General features: G+C 35.1%; 2 protein-coding genes across 2 annotated transcripts; both read left to right on the top strand.

The window, feature by feature from the left end:
• The first annotated feature begins 784 nt into the window (after positions 1–784).
• LOC127795348 (germin-like protein 11-1) lies at positions 785–1,774 on the top strand. The gene has a single exon (XM_052326967.1). It carries the CDS (start codon positions 914–916, stop codon positions 1,598–1,600), a length of 687 nt encoding a protein of 228 aa, XP_052182927.1. The 5' UTR covers positions 785–913; the 3' UTR covers positions 1,601–1,774.
• Positions 1,775–3,668: 1,894 nt separating this feature from the next.
• Positions 3,669–11,281, top strand: LOC127794028 (uncharacterized). The gene is made up of 12 exons (XM_052324891.1): positions 3,669–3,799; positions 4,045–4,173; positions 4,371–4,494; positions 5,023–5,162; positions 5,265–5,409; positions 6,444–6,622; positions 7,284–7,527; positions 7,861–7,947; positions 8,139–8,284; positions 9,223–9,330; positions 9,570–9,658; positions 10,543–11,281. Exons 1-12 carry the CDS (start codon positions 3,731–3,733, stop codon positions 11,030–11,032), a joined length of 1,950 nt encoding a protein of 649 aa, XP_052180851.1. The 5' UTR covers positions 3,669–3,730; the 3' UTR covers positions 11,033–11,281.
• Positions 11,282–13,787: the final 2,506 nt, after the last annotated feature.

Raw genomic sequence — 13,787 nt, 5'->3', positions numbered from 1 at the left:
ATTTTATTTTATATGGACTAAATTAATGTCCTCTATAAATATTTGGACTTTATTTTAGCTGTATGTTTCACTCAAAGAACAAATTAAAGTTATGTTCCCATAAAAGAATTTGAAAGCAAAAAGCGAGGAAAATAATAATATATAGAAGTAGTTTGTAATTTTGAAGAGAAGTGTTAAAATGCTAAAAAATAACCAGCAAAAGGAGTAAAAAAACAAATTCAACAATTTTAGTGCGTAGATTAGATGGTAAAAAGGCAAGTGATATACTAGTGTAATTTAATGAATCGTGAGTTTGATTTATCTTCTACGCATGCGTAGAGTACAACTTATGATTTAATTTTTTTACGTAATCGAAAATACAAATATAAGAGGCGCACAAAGATGGTTATCTCAAGAAAACAAATTCAGTAAATAATATTTTTAATGCACGACATCGCCATCATGTTAATTAATGTGTTATCGAACTTCAATTACATTTTGTTATAAATTTAAAAATAAGAATAAAATTGATTTTCATTTATTGTTATATATGTATATATTTAATTCTATATACGTGAAAAAATACAATTAATTAACTTGTCAAAGTACGTAATGGCGTGGTTTTTTTTTTTTTTTTTTCAATTAGCAGGCTACAACTACAAGGACGTCGGACCGTCTTGACAAGGGCAGCTCATCCATCTTAATTCAAGCAATACGCTTCTTACAGCTTAATCCACTTCCGTCTCTATATGTATATATATGAAGCAGCAGTGAAGTGAACTCCAAGCTCTTCCAATGACTTAACTTCCATTTACTGCAACTCCACGTATATAGGAGGCGCCATTTCCATATTCCATACATACTTATATAAACATATAATATACATACATATAAATCATACTAATAAGAAGAGGAGAAGAGCAAACTCAGAACAATGAAGCTTTCTTCCATTCTTCTCTCCGCTTTCTTCATCATCAACCTCTGCTCCGCCCTTGATGACGATAATCTCCAGGACACTTGTCCGGCAGCGCCGCCGTCCGGCCTGCGGCCCCTTTTCATCAACGGCTTCCCATGCAAGAGCCCTTTCAACGTCACGGCCTCCGACTTCAAGTCCTCGAAGCTCAGCCATCCCGGCGACACCCGCAACTTCCTCCGCTCGTCCACTGCCATCGCCACGGCGGCGGACTTCCCCGGTCTCAATACCCTCGGCCTGGCCGTGGCGCGGACCGACGTAGAAGTCGGCGGCCTCGTGGCGCCGCACACCCACCCGCGAGCCTCCGAGATGTTCTTCCTCGAGAAGGGGTCGGTCATCGTCGGGTTCATCGACACCGGCAACGTCATCTTCCAGAAGCGTATCAACGCAGGCGACGTGTTCGTGTTTCCGAGGGGGCTGCTTCACTTCTGCTTGAACTCCGGGATTGAGAGCGCCACCGCGTACTCGGTGTTGAACAGCCAGAATCCCGGCCTGCTGAGCATCTCCGGCTCCGTGTTCTCGCCGGAGGATTCGGAGATGGCCGAGAAGTTGAAGAGGAGATTTGTTGCTCTGGCTGCGGCTGAGATGGGTCGGATTGAGAGTACTACGAGCCTTTTTGGGCTTGAGGATACGGGCAACCTGATTTAAGCCATTCCAAACCCTATAAATAAAGGATAAATTAATTTGAAGTATTTTTGTGCCCTTCCATTAAAGCTTGTAAAAGGCGTGTCCCTAACGGAGCAATCATCTGATGCCATTTTCAACCGAGTTGTCAATTTCTCTCATTATTATATTATAAATAATTTACTATCAATTTTTAACTTACCTAAAAAATTATGCATACTCCAACTATATTCTTTATTTTTATTTTATTTTATTTATTTATTTTACCTTATCAAATACACAAAATAATGAGATATACACGTAAATAAAATTAATAATTTTATATATAAATAATTAAATACACATATACATAAAATTAATAATTAAATACATAATATTAATCATTTTATATAAAAATAATAAAAAAATATCAAATTTTCACAAACCCTTTTAAAAATCTTAGTGAAGACAAACAATACAAGTGTGAGGCTTTTGAAACAGAGAAGAGAGATGTGTCAAGGCAGATGATGACCTATATCACTTCTTATTATCGAATCTAGTGTCCACGCACTTGCAATACTCATTTTTCTCTATCACCACCATTGTTGTTACTCGTTGCCGACCGTTTTTTCCTCGTCTCGAATCAGCGTTTGCTACCATTGGGTGGGGGAGAAACAGTTGAGCAATTTATTGAGATATTTTTGCTCGTTATATTTGTTGAGTAATTTAAAATTTAATAAATTTTTTATTAATAATAAGACAAATAAAGAGTAAAGCATGAATTGTGGAGATGACTCTCCAAATTTTAACATGGCGAGCAATTGCTGCTAGCATTAGAGATGGCTTAGATAATCAACTATTATATAATATTAATTTATTGGCCAAAATACCCAATTGGGAAATTGCAAATTATAGTACGTATCCTATTGTTTGGAAATTGGCCAGTCCTAAACGGCTGTTTCGGATCTGTTACGAAACAACCCTTAGCCCAGTTTGCTACTACTTTTGTTTTTAATTTTAATTATCATTTAAAAATTTTGATTTATTTATGAGAACAATTTTTTATTTTTAAAAGAAAATAAAAAATGAGGTCTAAATTTATTTATTTTATTTTCATTTCACGATTGAAAGTGAAAGTAACAACGTGTTTGGTACTTTAAGACTCCAACACTTTTCAAATTATTTTTCAATGGACAATGCTACGCGTGAAATATTTACGCATAACTTTACACATACATGATAAAATAATGAAAATACCCCTATCTCAAATGACTTTCACCACTTCCACGACACCTCCAATCTTGAGAAATCCATTGCCACCTGTCGCCCCTGGCAGCACCCCATCTCACATCATTGGCCATAGTTGCCAGTCGCACCTCCCGTCGTCCTTACTCACGATTGTCGTTGACATTTTCGGATGCTTTTTAGTTGCAAATTAGAGAACTTTATCGTGACCATGGATGAAGTCCGAACTTCATTCGATCTCATTAAGTCTCCAATTAATTCCAATTAGGGGAGTGACTCCATGGGAATGAAGTTTGGTCAGACTTCATCCATAGATTCATTCGTGTGGGAGTACTACACCAATTATCTATATTTCTCTATTTTCACTGTCATTGACAATCATCCTTGTTCTCTATTTTTACCGATGGTGTTGCCTAGGAAGAACTTTTGTGACTCAGACTAAAAAATGTATTTGCTCATATCAAGCAACAAAATTTAAAAGAAAATATATATATATATAGCTGAATATATAGAGAAGACTCAGGAATGCACGATGATATTGAGTTGAAACTAATAAAAAAATAAAGAATTTAATGGTTCATAGACAAAATAGTAGTGGACAAATTATATTTTGTGCTTTTTTGAAACGTGAACAATAGAGAATTTAATAATAAAAGGGCGATAACAATCAACGTAAGAAGATGGTTATCGACAGTTGCTTGACGCGCACATTGGAAGAGAAAAAAGAGGAGAAATAATAGAGAAGAGATAAGAGAAAAATAATTGCAAGGAAGGATATTTTTGTTATTTTGACAACTTTCCATCATTCTTTTTGTTATTTATTACCTACAAGTAACATTTTTCTTTTTCAATAGCTCTAAATCTTTATGTACGCCATTGCGCGCCAATTTGCGCATAAAACTCTTGACAGGGAGAGAGAGAGAGGCGACAATGGTGATGCTATGCTTCGTGTTGGATCTGCGGAATTTATCGCCTTCGATAATTCGACTGTTGAAGCAGGTAATATATAGACACACACGCACATACATACACGCATCACAATCACATGTTTGCAACGTTTTCGGTTTGTTATTCTATCAGGTGTTTATATGCAATGTCTACATACTTTCCTGGACATAAATACGAATATATCTCTTTGTTCCTCTAATTCTGCTGGCCACTGGTAATCCATTGATAATAACGATGATCAGTGTGGTGTTGCAAGAATGTACTGAGAATTTAGTTGCTGTTGTGTTTTGTGTCAGTCACTTTTGCAGCTGGCAAATTTCTACGCTATTTCAGATCCGATCGGTGAGCAACGGCGGCGGAAACCCCTCATTGGTCGGATCGGCCTGTGCTATCTCGTCAAGGACAGAATTTCTTGTTCCGATGAGGTAAATGAGTACTCATTTGTCTATATATTACAGTCGTTTATAATATGTGGAATGCGATTGATTATGGGAATGAGTGAAGCTGCTGTATGCAAAATTGAGGTAGTAGTACCAGTATTCAATTCGACACGGAAATTAGGGTTTGAGGTCTGTTCATATGCACATTATTTGTTCTAACCTCTCATTAATGACGCAAACAGCTGAAGGTCGCGTATTATCCAAAAGGAAACTTCTGCCTCCGTGATTTTCACCATGCTGTCAACTGCTTGCCTGTGGATGCCTTTCTGCCTGAGCTCAATGATTCTGGAGCTCTTTCTTGTTCTGGTAATCTCTGTCTGCAGGCACATGTACATGTGAACTATATAGAACACAAAGAGATGGAGGAAGAAGAATACCTCTCAAATCCATGATTAGTGATGAAAATCTGATTGAATAGCAAGCACAATTTCACAAGCCACAGGCCAAATTTTCCTCTCCTTCTCTTCTATTGTGCCAAAGCTGTTTCTCAATGGGTAGAAAACGGTCTGATAGATTGTAGAGAGAAGAGGAGACCTAGCCTTCAATTTATAACGTCAATAGAATTCAACCTATCATAGAACGCTATTGGGGCCTACACTTGTTCCACAAATCAAGACAAATAGGTTTAAACCCATAAAAGTGCACCAAGCCCAAAATACCAGTTATGATCACATATAACTTATTGGGCCTCTAGACAATGTTAAGCTAAAGTCCAACTAGTTTTCTCAAAATAAGTCTCAATTAATATTGCACACATTATAAAAATTCTAACAATGCATCCATCTGTTCTTGTTTGTTTCCTTTTATTGGTGATTATTGCAACTTGGCAAGCAGATGTGAAACTTGCAAGCATCCTGAACAATGAAGTTTTACACTCAAGTTGTGGTCAAGAGAAAGACATTGCAAGAAAAGTGATACTGATCAGCTCATGTGTGGTTGGAAATCTAGATTCTGTCAAGAAAGAAGTGCTTATGGTAAGGAAAAATCTCTGGGAATTTCAATGTTATAAAATCTAGTGGCACTTGCCCTAAGCTGTGAGTTCTGAACTTCCCTGCTTGTGTCTTTTTTCTTAATAGGAAGCAGCTGAAAACTATATTTCTGTTGAGTTTTTATATCTGGAGCAAGAATCATGCCTTCCCAGTGATTTGTCTGAAAATATCAGCAATTTTGTGAAGCACATTTCTGATCTTGAGAATTGTTCGTTCCGGGTCTATCTGCCAGGTCAACTACATCTCTAATTTTTTTAGGACAGTGACTCTCCAAATTATACGAAAGACTCATTGTTGGATAAGTACTATCCACAAACTTTAATTTTTTATAGTTGATTCTCTGAAATTCTGTACTTGGTTTTGGGACTAGCCATAACTAATAAATGACTGAGACCTAGTGGCTACTGGTGTGCTCACAATTTGTTTTTCATTTTGATAAGTAACATTTATTGACTAAATGGCACCAATAAAAGGCAACTTTCTACTTGAGATGTATACAAAAAAATATGCAACCATACGAACAAGATGGTTCTTCCAGACAGAATAGAGCTCTCTCAAAAAAATTCCTATTCTTTCTGAACCACGACACAGAAGTGCTGAAACCAAAGCCAAGAGTTTATGATCTGGCCATTGAAGGCCAAGGTTTGAGCCTATGCTAGACCACAAGATAAAAAATGTCTCTAAATTCAAAATTAGTACTCTTATTTATTACACAAATAAAGCACATGTGGATACTTTTGAGTACTATATCCCTGAAGTATAGCAGAGATAACATTGATGGCAATTTATCAATAATTCAAATGTCATTAAGCTAGACTTATACCCAATCTAAGGTGCCCAAAACTTCCTTTTCTATGGTACTTGTGAATGTTCCGGTAGAGTATGCTTGCTCATGGATCCCTTATAGTAACTTCCATTTGGTTAGATAAGAAAATTTTGTGGGGAAAATCAACCAAAAACTGAACATAATGGAAATTGCTCTGTGGAGATAGCTGGAAAACCATTCTGATTCCAATATGAGAGAGGATAATCGGGCGGTTTAGAGAAGAGCTGAGATCACAGTTTTCTTTTGTCAGACATCCAGTGAGGTCCAAGACCTTGGTAGCTTTTTTTATCTTGTCATGCCACACGAGCCCTTGTGTAGGACTAGGGACTGTGGACTCCTGGCAAATTGATATCTACATGCACATTTGCAAATATTGACTACCAAAGTAGAAAACTAGAGAAAGCATATGTATTAAGGACTAAAAAAGAGCAAATTTGCAGATACACAAGTATTATGGGGCCTGGTAAAACAGTGGCTAAAGGAATTGAAGGATGACTTGGACGAACCGTTACAAGCTCATTTAATCTTCAAGAGCAATATTTTTGGCTCTCTAGACCAAATATCCTGCAATCTGTATGCATCTGTCAATTGCATAATTGATGAGTTCAGTTCCTGCCAGGTAAATATATATTCTTGATTATCTGATTGCTGAAGCATCTGATCTTTCTGATTTAGGTTATCCAACAGTGTTTTGAGAAGTTGAAACATTTTTTTTTTGTTATATCTACAGCTATAGTATGATATGCTAAAGTCAGACTGCCAAATCTAGCTTCAAATTTAGTATGTTTAAGCAATGTATTGCGTTAGTTTTGTGAGGATTATACTGCATCGATTCAGAATTTCAAAAGTGGTTGAAATTGCTAAGCTTTGTTGATCAAGAAAATGAATTATTTGGAGGGGTGTCATGATGTGCGCGCGCGCGAGAGAGAGAGAGAGAGGGAGAGGGAGCATGTTTCATATAGGTGACTAAATGTTGAGTAAAAGGTGTGGCTCGTCTAGTCCCAAATTGCTATAAGTTACACTTATGGTTGTTTCTAATTTTGTTGGTCTAAAATAATCTGTTTAAGAATTTCTGTTTGTGGTTGAATATTTAATATAACAATGTGGCACACCTGGAGTGTTCGGGGTGCAAATCTATGCCTATGCTTTTACATACACCCATTTTACTTTAATGGTGCAATTCTATGTTATGGAATTAGTATTTCCTATTGCTTTTCTTTAATCATTGTTGTAGTTGAATCATATGTTAGGACATCTCCTATTGATGTTATGATAAATAGACATGCAGATGTCATGGCATCCCATTAGATGATGGTCCTGTAAAACAAATCAAGAGGCCTTCTTCTTGTCCAGTTACAGGAAATGTTCTGGAGTCATCGGATTTGATTGAAAACTCTGTCAAGGTTGGAGAACAGACAATTCTGTTTCTACCTTCATTCAAAAACTGTGCAGAGTTGCAACATTTTTCTCTGCCCGTTGCACTGAATGTTATTGAAAGGACTAGCCTGGGGTCCCTGAGCGAAGGTAAATCTCAAGCATGAAACAGCTTATAAAAAAAGTTTTACATTTATTGCACTAATATTCACTTGAAGATACTCCCTTGAGACTTAGCCTTGAAATCTCAGGCAAACAGAGATCAACACTGTAATACATGTTAACTCTGAATCAAATGGGCATGGTCTGGTATATTTACCATTTGAGCTGCAAACTTAAAATTTATACATCAGCTTTCATGTTGGCAATGTGCATCACTCACCAACAACTATATTTTCATGAATCTGATGACAATGATAAGTTGGAAATAAACACTGTGACTCCATGGTAACTCTATTGGGTGTTTTGGTGCTTTTCATACAGGGGTTATTGCAGGAGCTTCCTTTATTGTGACTCCATCAGCTTTTCATGAATCTGATGACAATGATAAGTTGGAAATAAACACTCAAGGTGTGTCAAGGACTTACCCTAGGGTTCTGCTTTGCATCCTAACATAAATTAGTTCTTATATTGCTCTGTTTGCCTATGATCCTCGTTATTGTGTTCAAATGTCAGGACATATTCTGACTTTTACTTGAGTAGTTTCTTCTTGGCAATTGTCAGTCACCATTTCTACGACGGGCTTTGTTTTGTTTTATCAGTATTTCAAGGACTTTGCAGCGTACTACACTCCCTTGACCAAGGTTTGGTTTGCACTTCAAGATGTAATGTAGAAACTATGAAAGAAGCTCTCTTCCACTGCTATTATATTCTTCTACCTTCAGAGAAGGGACTGATGCTTCTGAGGGTAAATAATCTCTTTCATCTCTTTCTTGGGTGAAGTGCACTTATTCTCGTAAGGCTCTTCCAGATACACTTACTCTGCTGGGCTGTGGCTCTTGACAAACACTCCTATTTGTTGAGAGATATTAACTAGGAAAGCTGTTCATGCCATACAATTCTCTAGTTTACCTTTGTTTCAGTTGCAAGGGATATTGAGGGGATACTGAACAAGAGAAAAAGAGAGGAGGAGAGGGAGAGTGGTAGAGGCCTTGGATACTTACAGCAAGGATAGAACCCCAGGCCTGGGAGGGGAGGGGTAATCTTCGTTGGTGAAGGAAATAGTTCTACTGGTTGATGGAAATAATTGTGTAATGAAGGGTTGTAATTTGTATGTGAGTTCTGGATAGTCATGGTGGTGTACTTGTTATGGTTATCATAGTGGACCTGAGTGATGGTGGTAGTGGTTGCACCTTAATTTCAGGTCTCTCAGTGACCAATGCCTCTTCGCCCCCTTGTACAACCTTTATAAACCTTATTTCAGCTATTATCTTTTTGCTCCATCCTTCCTCTTTCCATTTTTAAACTGCACACATGCAATCTCTCTCTTCCCCCCCACCCCCAGGGCTTTCTTTCTTCTCTTTTTTAAGAGGTCACCTGTCTGGTCCTTGTCATCTTTTGGTTCTCATTTCCCTTTGTCACTCAAAACTCTAGAAGCTCAACCGAAGTTCACTGCAAACATCTTCTACTGGTTAAGAGTAACCAATTACTCTAGAAGATAATAAGCAGAATTGGTTGACGGAGATAATAGTTTTGTGTCTTGCAATTATAATTTGCGACTTGGTGAAATAATTATACTAGCTTTTCCAGGATTACTTGTTTGATATTCATGAAAGCTTCATGCCTTCATATTTTTCTGCACCCATTCCTCTCCATTTAGTTTCACAAAGTATTTTGAACATGCAGCGACTCGCAGGATCAGAAGAAGTTATGTCTTTCCCAGATGCTGGTCAATTAATGGGTTCTTCAGCAGCAGTCGAGATTGAGAACTCCATTAGAGCGTCTTTGCAGAAGGTTGGACGCTAGACATGTTCTCTTCCTTCTGGTTTATATTTTATCTTTCAACACAGTTTTCTACTTTGTCAGCTTGCATATGATTTACTTTTACGTAAATGCCCATCGAAGAAGGTAAAACAAAGTTCAATGGAATAATCAAATGCCTATTGAGAGAGAGAGAGAGAGAATCAAAGAGAGACTTAATACTGAGATATACTTCTTTTGCTTCTATTTTGATTTATTTTTATCCTTCACAGATGGGATTAAGAGACTATAATCCATTCTTACATGAGAGAGGCTTCCATCAAAAACTAAATCTGCTTGTAAAGGAGAGCTTACAATTTGGGTATTTATCTTCTACTTTACCTGAATTTTCTTTCCTTCATTACTGTAAAGAAATATATTGGCAGGCCTCTGTAACAATGGTCATCTCAAATTACTTGTAATCTAGTTGATTAATCCCAGCCAAACAGTCAATACAATATATAGTTGATTTAGGGCTTCATTAAGGTTTTGGCTTGCAATTTGAAGAGTATTATGTTAATATACCTAGAGGATGCTTTCTATATACTGGAAGGGTAGTGGAGTAGTTGATCGAATGCTGATAAAGCAGGAGAGCGATACTTTCAGCCTGAGACCAGCTTCAAGTGAGCTTCATGGCCTAGTCATTTGATTTAAAATTCTGACCAATGTGTGTTGGCTGAGGCTGGGTTTAAGGGTCCTAACCTGTAAGTTCTATTAAAAGTTGTGGCTGAGTTGATTAGATTCAGCGCAGAACTGGCCCAACTTTTATGGACTACCCATAAAGTAACCAATTTATCTCATTGTCTTTGCCAGATTTCTTTCGTGTGGAACTATGGATTAAACCAAAAGAAAAAAAAAAAAAGCTTTAAAATTTCCCCGTAGTTAACAAGGGAAATGGAATTTTTGTTCTATAGATTATTTGCTACAGTCCATTTTATTTATCACAACATTATAATTTAGAACATTAACTCAATGTATTTAAGCTCTAGTCCATGGTTATTGTTTGTTTTGGATACACGGTGATGGCTCCATAAATTACAATGCTGATACTTCAGATGTGCTTAATTTGTCAAACTAGTCAGGCTTCTCTACTTACACATTGTATCAGTAAAATCCTGATCGCCAGCATCCATCTCTGATCTAAGTGATGAAAGTTTTCATTTTATAGACCAGTCTAAACTGTTCAATTTGTATTGAACATCCCAGGTCAGCGCATCCCAATTTGAAAGACGCAACTTCTGAGCCAAAGACAATCTTGCTTGATGCATGGGAAGAGGCTGCACCATCAGCAGCAAAACTTATAGTTGTAGAAGAGGAGGTCCCAGAATCCAATCTTAAAGTGGGAGAAGACCAAGTTTCAGCTCGTGTTACAGAAGAATGGGAACAGCTGATCATCAGCAAAGCCCCCAAGATTTGTTCTCCTACATGTACTTCCAAACCGAGGTTGGATCAAGCCGTCTTATCACCACAAGATGGTAGCAGGCAACTGGATGAAAAAACATCTAGAATACTGGAGAGGTTAGAGGTCCCGAGACAGTTGAAAAGAAAGACACCTCTTCTCAAAAGCAACTTCACTGCAGAAGAGCGCGCGCCAACTAAGGTGCCTCTCATACCATTCCAGCCCACTGACCAATGCTCAACACCCATCCAGCCAATGAAACCCAATTTCCAAAAGCTAAAAAGAAAGCAAAGATGAACAGGACAGTCATCGTGAACTTGGTGAGATCTCTGTCTTCTGTCATACATTTGTTTCCAACTATTTTTAGCATTACTAATTACTGGGCTAGCATAAAACAAACACAACCTAGTAACTAGTAACACGGGAGTGTTTGCCAGAAACAGAATTTGCTGACACTTGACCTGACACACATTGTAGCTAAAAAACACAATTTCTTCTTTCCAGCAATAAGAAGCCATTGCCATCTCTTAGATGTTCTTCACTTAATTTGTTTTTATTGCCGGTTCATGCGACGTTTGGATTATTTTAACATGTATTATTGATAATTTGATATCTGTATAAAGTCTGTCTATCAAAATGGTTAGTAGTTTTATATAAACCCGAATGTGCTATGTCATTCTGAAGCCCTCTTTCTTGCCATCAAATTCCGTATGAATATTATTCTAAAGTCCAAAACTGTATGCCCCAGACAAGCAACTATAATGCTGACAGCTTATCATAGAAGTATCAAGAACTTTGAGCCACTTCTTCAAGTGATCCCAGTTGACATTTTTGTGATTGGTAGTTGTGAGAATGAACTTTTCTGCTTATACTACATTAAACGAAGAGGATGCAAATACACATCCGCCCGTACATGGACTAAATTTCACGTAGTGGGCCGGCAGTTATACGGTGATCGCGGGGCAATCAATATACCTGTCTGTTAAAATTTTGTGTAATCTGTTTATTTATTTTTTCAAGTCAGCTTGACATTATTCGTCATGTAACACATCTTACGTGCTATCGTGCAACCCTATTGGTATTGACCAATCAAAACATAAACAATTTCACAGTTCATCACGGTGGTTGGTGGTAGGTATTCTCCCCCATTTACGCTGCCATTACTATCTTCGCGTGATCCGATTCCGAAACCAGCACCAATGTAAACCAAATCTCTTGGCTACAACCGGCTCAGCACTGGCACACGCACATAGCTTTTTAATTTTTTATTTCAAAAACAAGTAAAAACATTTTTCAATAAGATTTTTTAAATAAATTTTTTGGACTTGAAAGACAGGTACAAGGGAAAATGATTAAAGTAGAAAGCACAATCTATAACTATAAGACCATCATTATTATGTTGCTTAAAATATTAGATAATTAAATATGAATAAGTGTAAAGTATGAATGTAGGAGATAGGGTAATATATATGGCTTAATAGATATAGTGGTCCTTAAACAATTAAAAATTATCATATTTGGCGTTTGAGGTGTAAAATGTCAAGATTTAATATTTTAATTATTAAAAAATATTATTTTAAGTCTTTATTAAGATAAAGTTAACATAACTATTATTTACATCACATAAAAAATTATGCCACAAAAAAATCATATTAACGAGATACACAAGATTAAATTTAATACATAAATATAACATTTAGTCCTTTAATAATTAAAAAAATTGACATTTAGTCCTTGATCAAATTTGATAAAAAAAATTATATAAATAAACTTAAAATTTTCATAAAAACTTAAAAATATTTAAAAAACTTAAATTTCATAAAAAACTTAAAAATACATACATTTTGTAAAAAGATCAAAAATATTTAAAAAACCTAAAAATATTCAAAAAAGACCTAAATTTCATCAAAAATACCTAAATTTCATAAAAGACCTAAAAATTCATAAAAAAATATTCAAAAAAGACTTAAATTTTATAAAAACACCTAAACATTTCATAAAAAAGACTTAAATTATATAAAAAAAACCTAAAAATTTCATAAAAAGATCTAAAATATTAAAAAAATACTTAAATTTCATAAAAAGACCTGAAAATCATAAAAGACCTAAATTCATTAAATGTCATAAAAGGCCTAAAAATTAAAAAAAAAACATGAATTTCATTTTATATGTTTTTTTTAGGTCTTTTTAATAAAAAATTAGGTATTTTTTGGATATTTTTATGCATTTTTGAAAATTTTAGGTTTTTTAAAAATAAAATTTAGGTCTTTTTAAAAATATTTTTAGGTCTTTTTATGAAATTTAGATCTTTTTTTTATTTTTTAGGTCTTTTTATGAAATTTTTTAAATCTTTTTATGAAATTTAGATATTTTTTGAACATTTTTAGGCCTTTTTATGAATTTTTATGTCCTTTTATGAAATTTATGTTTTTTTTTTCAATATGTTTAGGTCTTCTTTAATGAAAATTTTAAATCTTTTTATACAATTTAAGTCTTTTTTATATATCAAATTTGGTCTTTATTTTTTTCTACGAAATGTCAACTTTTTTAATTATTGAGGAATCAAATGCCATATTTATGTATTAAGTATAATTTGATGTGTCTCATTGATATAACTTTTTTTTATGTAACATGATATTCTATGTGGTATAGATAACGAATTCATTTATTTTTAGTCATGTTAGGACTTAAATCAACAGTTTTTAATAGTTAAAAGATCGAATTTTGATATTTTGCATTCATGAACCAAATGTCATATTTTTTAATTGTTGAGCAATTTCTATACGTATTAAGCCTAATATAAATAGAAATAAAATTATTTATAATAAGATTGAAATGGTATTTATTGAAAATAAGATGTGTAAGTGAAGAGCTTTGTAAGAAAAAAAATTAAAAAATTACTTAGACAATTGAATGAAATATAATTGCCTTAAATGATCATTTGTAAAAAGGATTAAGACTTGTGAAAATAATGAGAGAAATAAATAAAAAAATACATAGAACTTAGACAAGAAAGGTATAAAAATTGATGTCCTTTCAACTTTTTTACAAT

The sequence above is a fragment of the Diospyros lotus genome, chromosome 2 (genome assembly GCF_014633365.1).
Source record: "Diospyros lotus cultivar Yz01 chromosome 2, ASM1463336v1, whole genome shotgun sequence".
Lineage (NCBI taxonomy): Eukaryota > Viridiplantae > Streptophyta > Magnoliopsida > Ericales > Ebenaceae > Diospyros > Diospyros lotus.
This window is presented reverse-complemented; position numbering and strand designations above follow the sequence as displayed.

Excerpts from the sequence above, each read along its gene's own strand:
- LOC127795348 (XM_052326967.1), top strand. The coding sequence starts at position 914 with ATGAAGCTTTCTTCCATTCTTCTCTCCGCTTTCTTCATCATCAACCTC.
- LOC127794028 (XM_052324891.1), top strand. The coding sequence starts at position 3,731 with ATGGTGATGCTATGCTTCGTGTTGGATCTGCGGAATTTATCGCCTTCG. Across the intron at positions 6,623-7,283 it reads ATGAGTTCAGTTCCTGCCAG|ACATGCAGATGTCATGGCAT; the intron begins GTAAATATATAT and ends TATGATAAATAG. Across the intron at positions 7,528-7,860 it reads CCTGGGGTCCCTGAGCGAAG|GGGTTATTGCAGGAGCTTCC; the intron begins GTAAATCTCAAG and ends CTTTTCATACAG.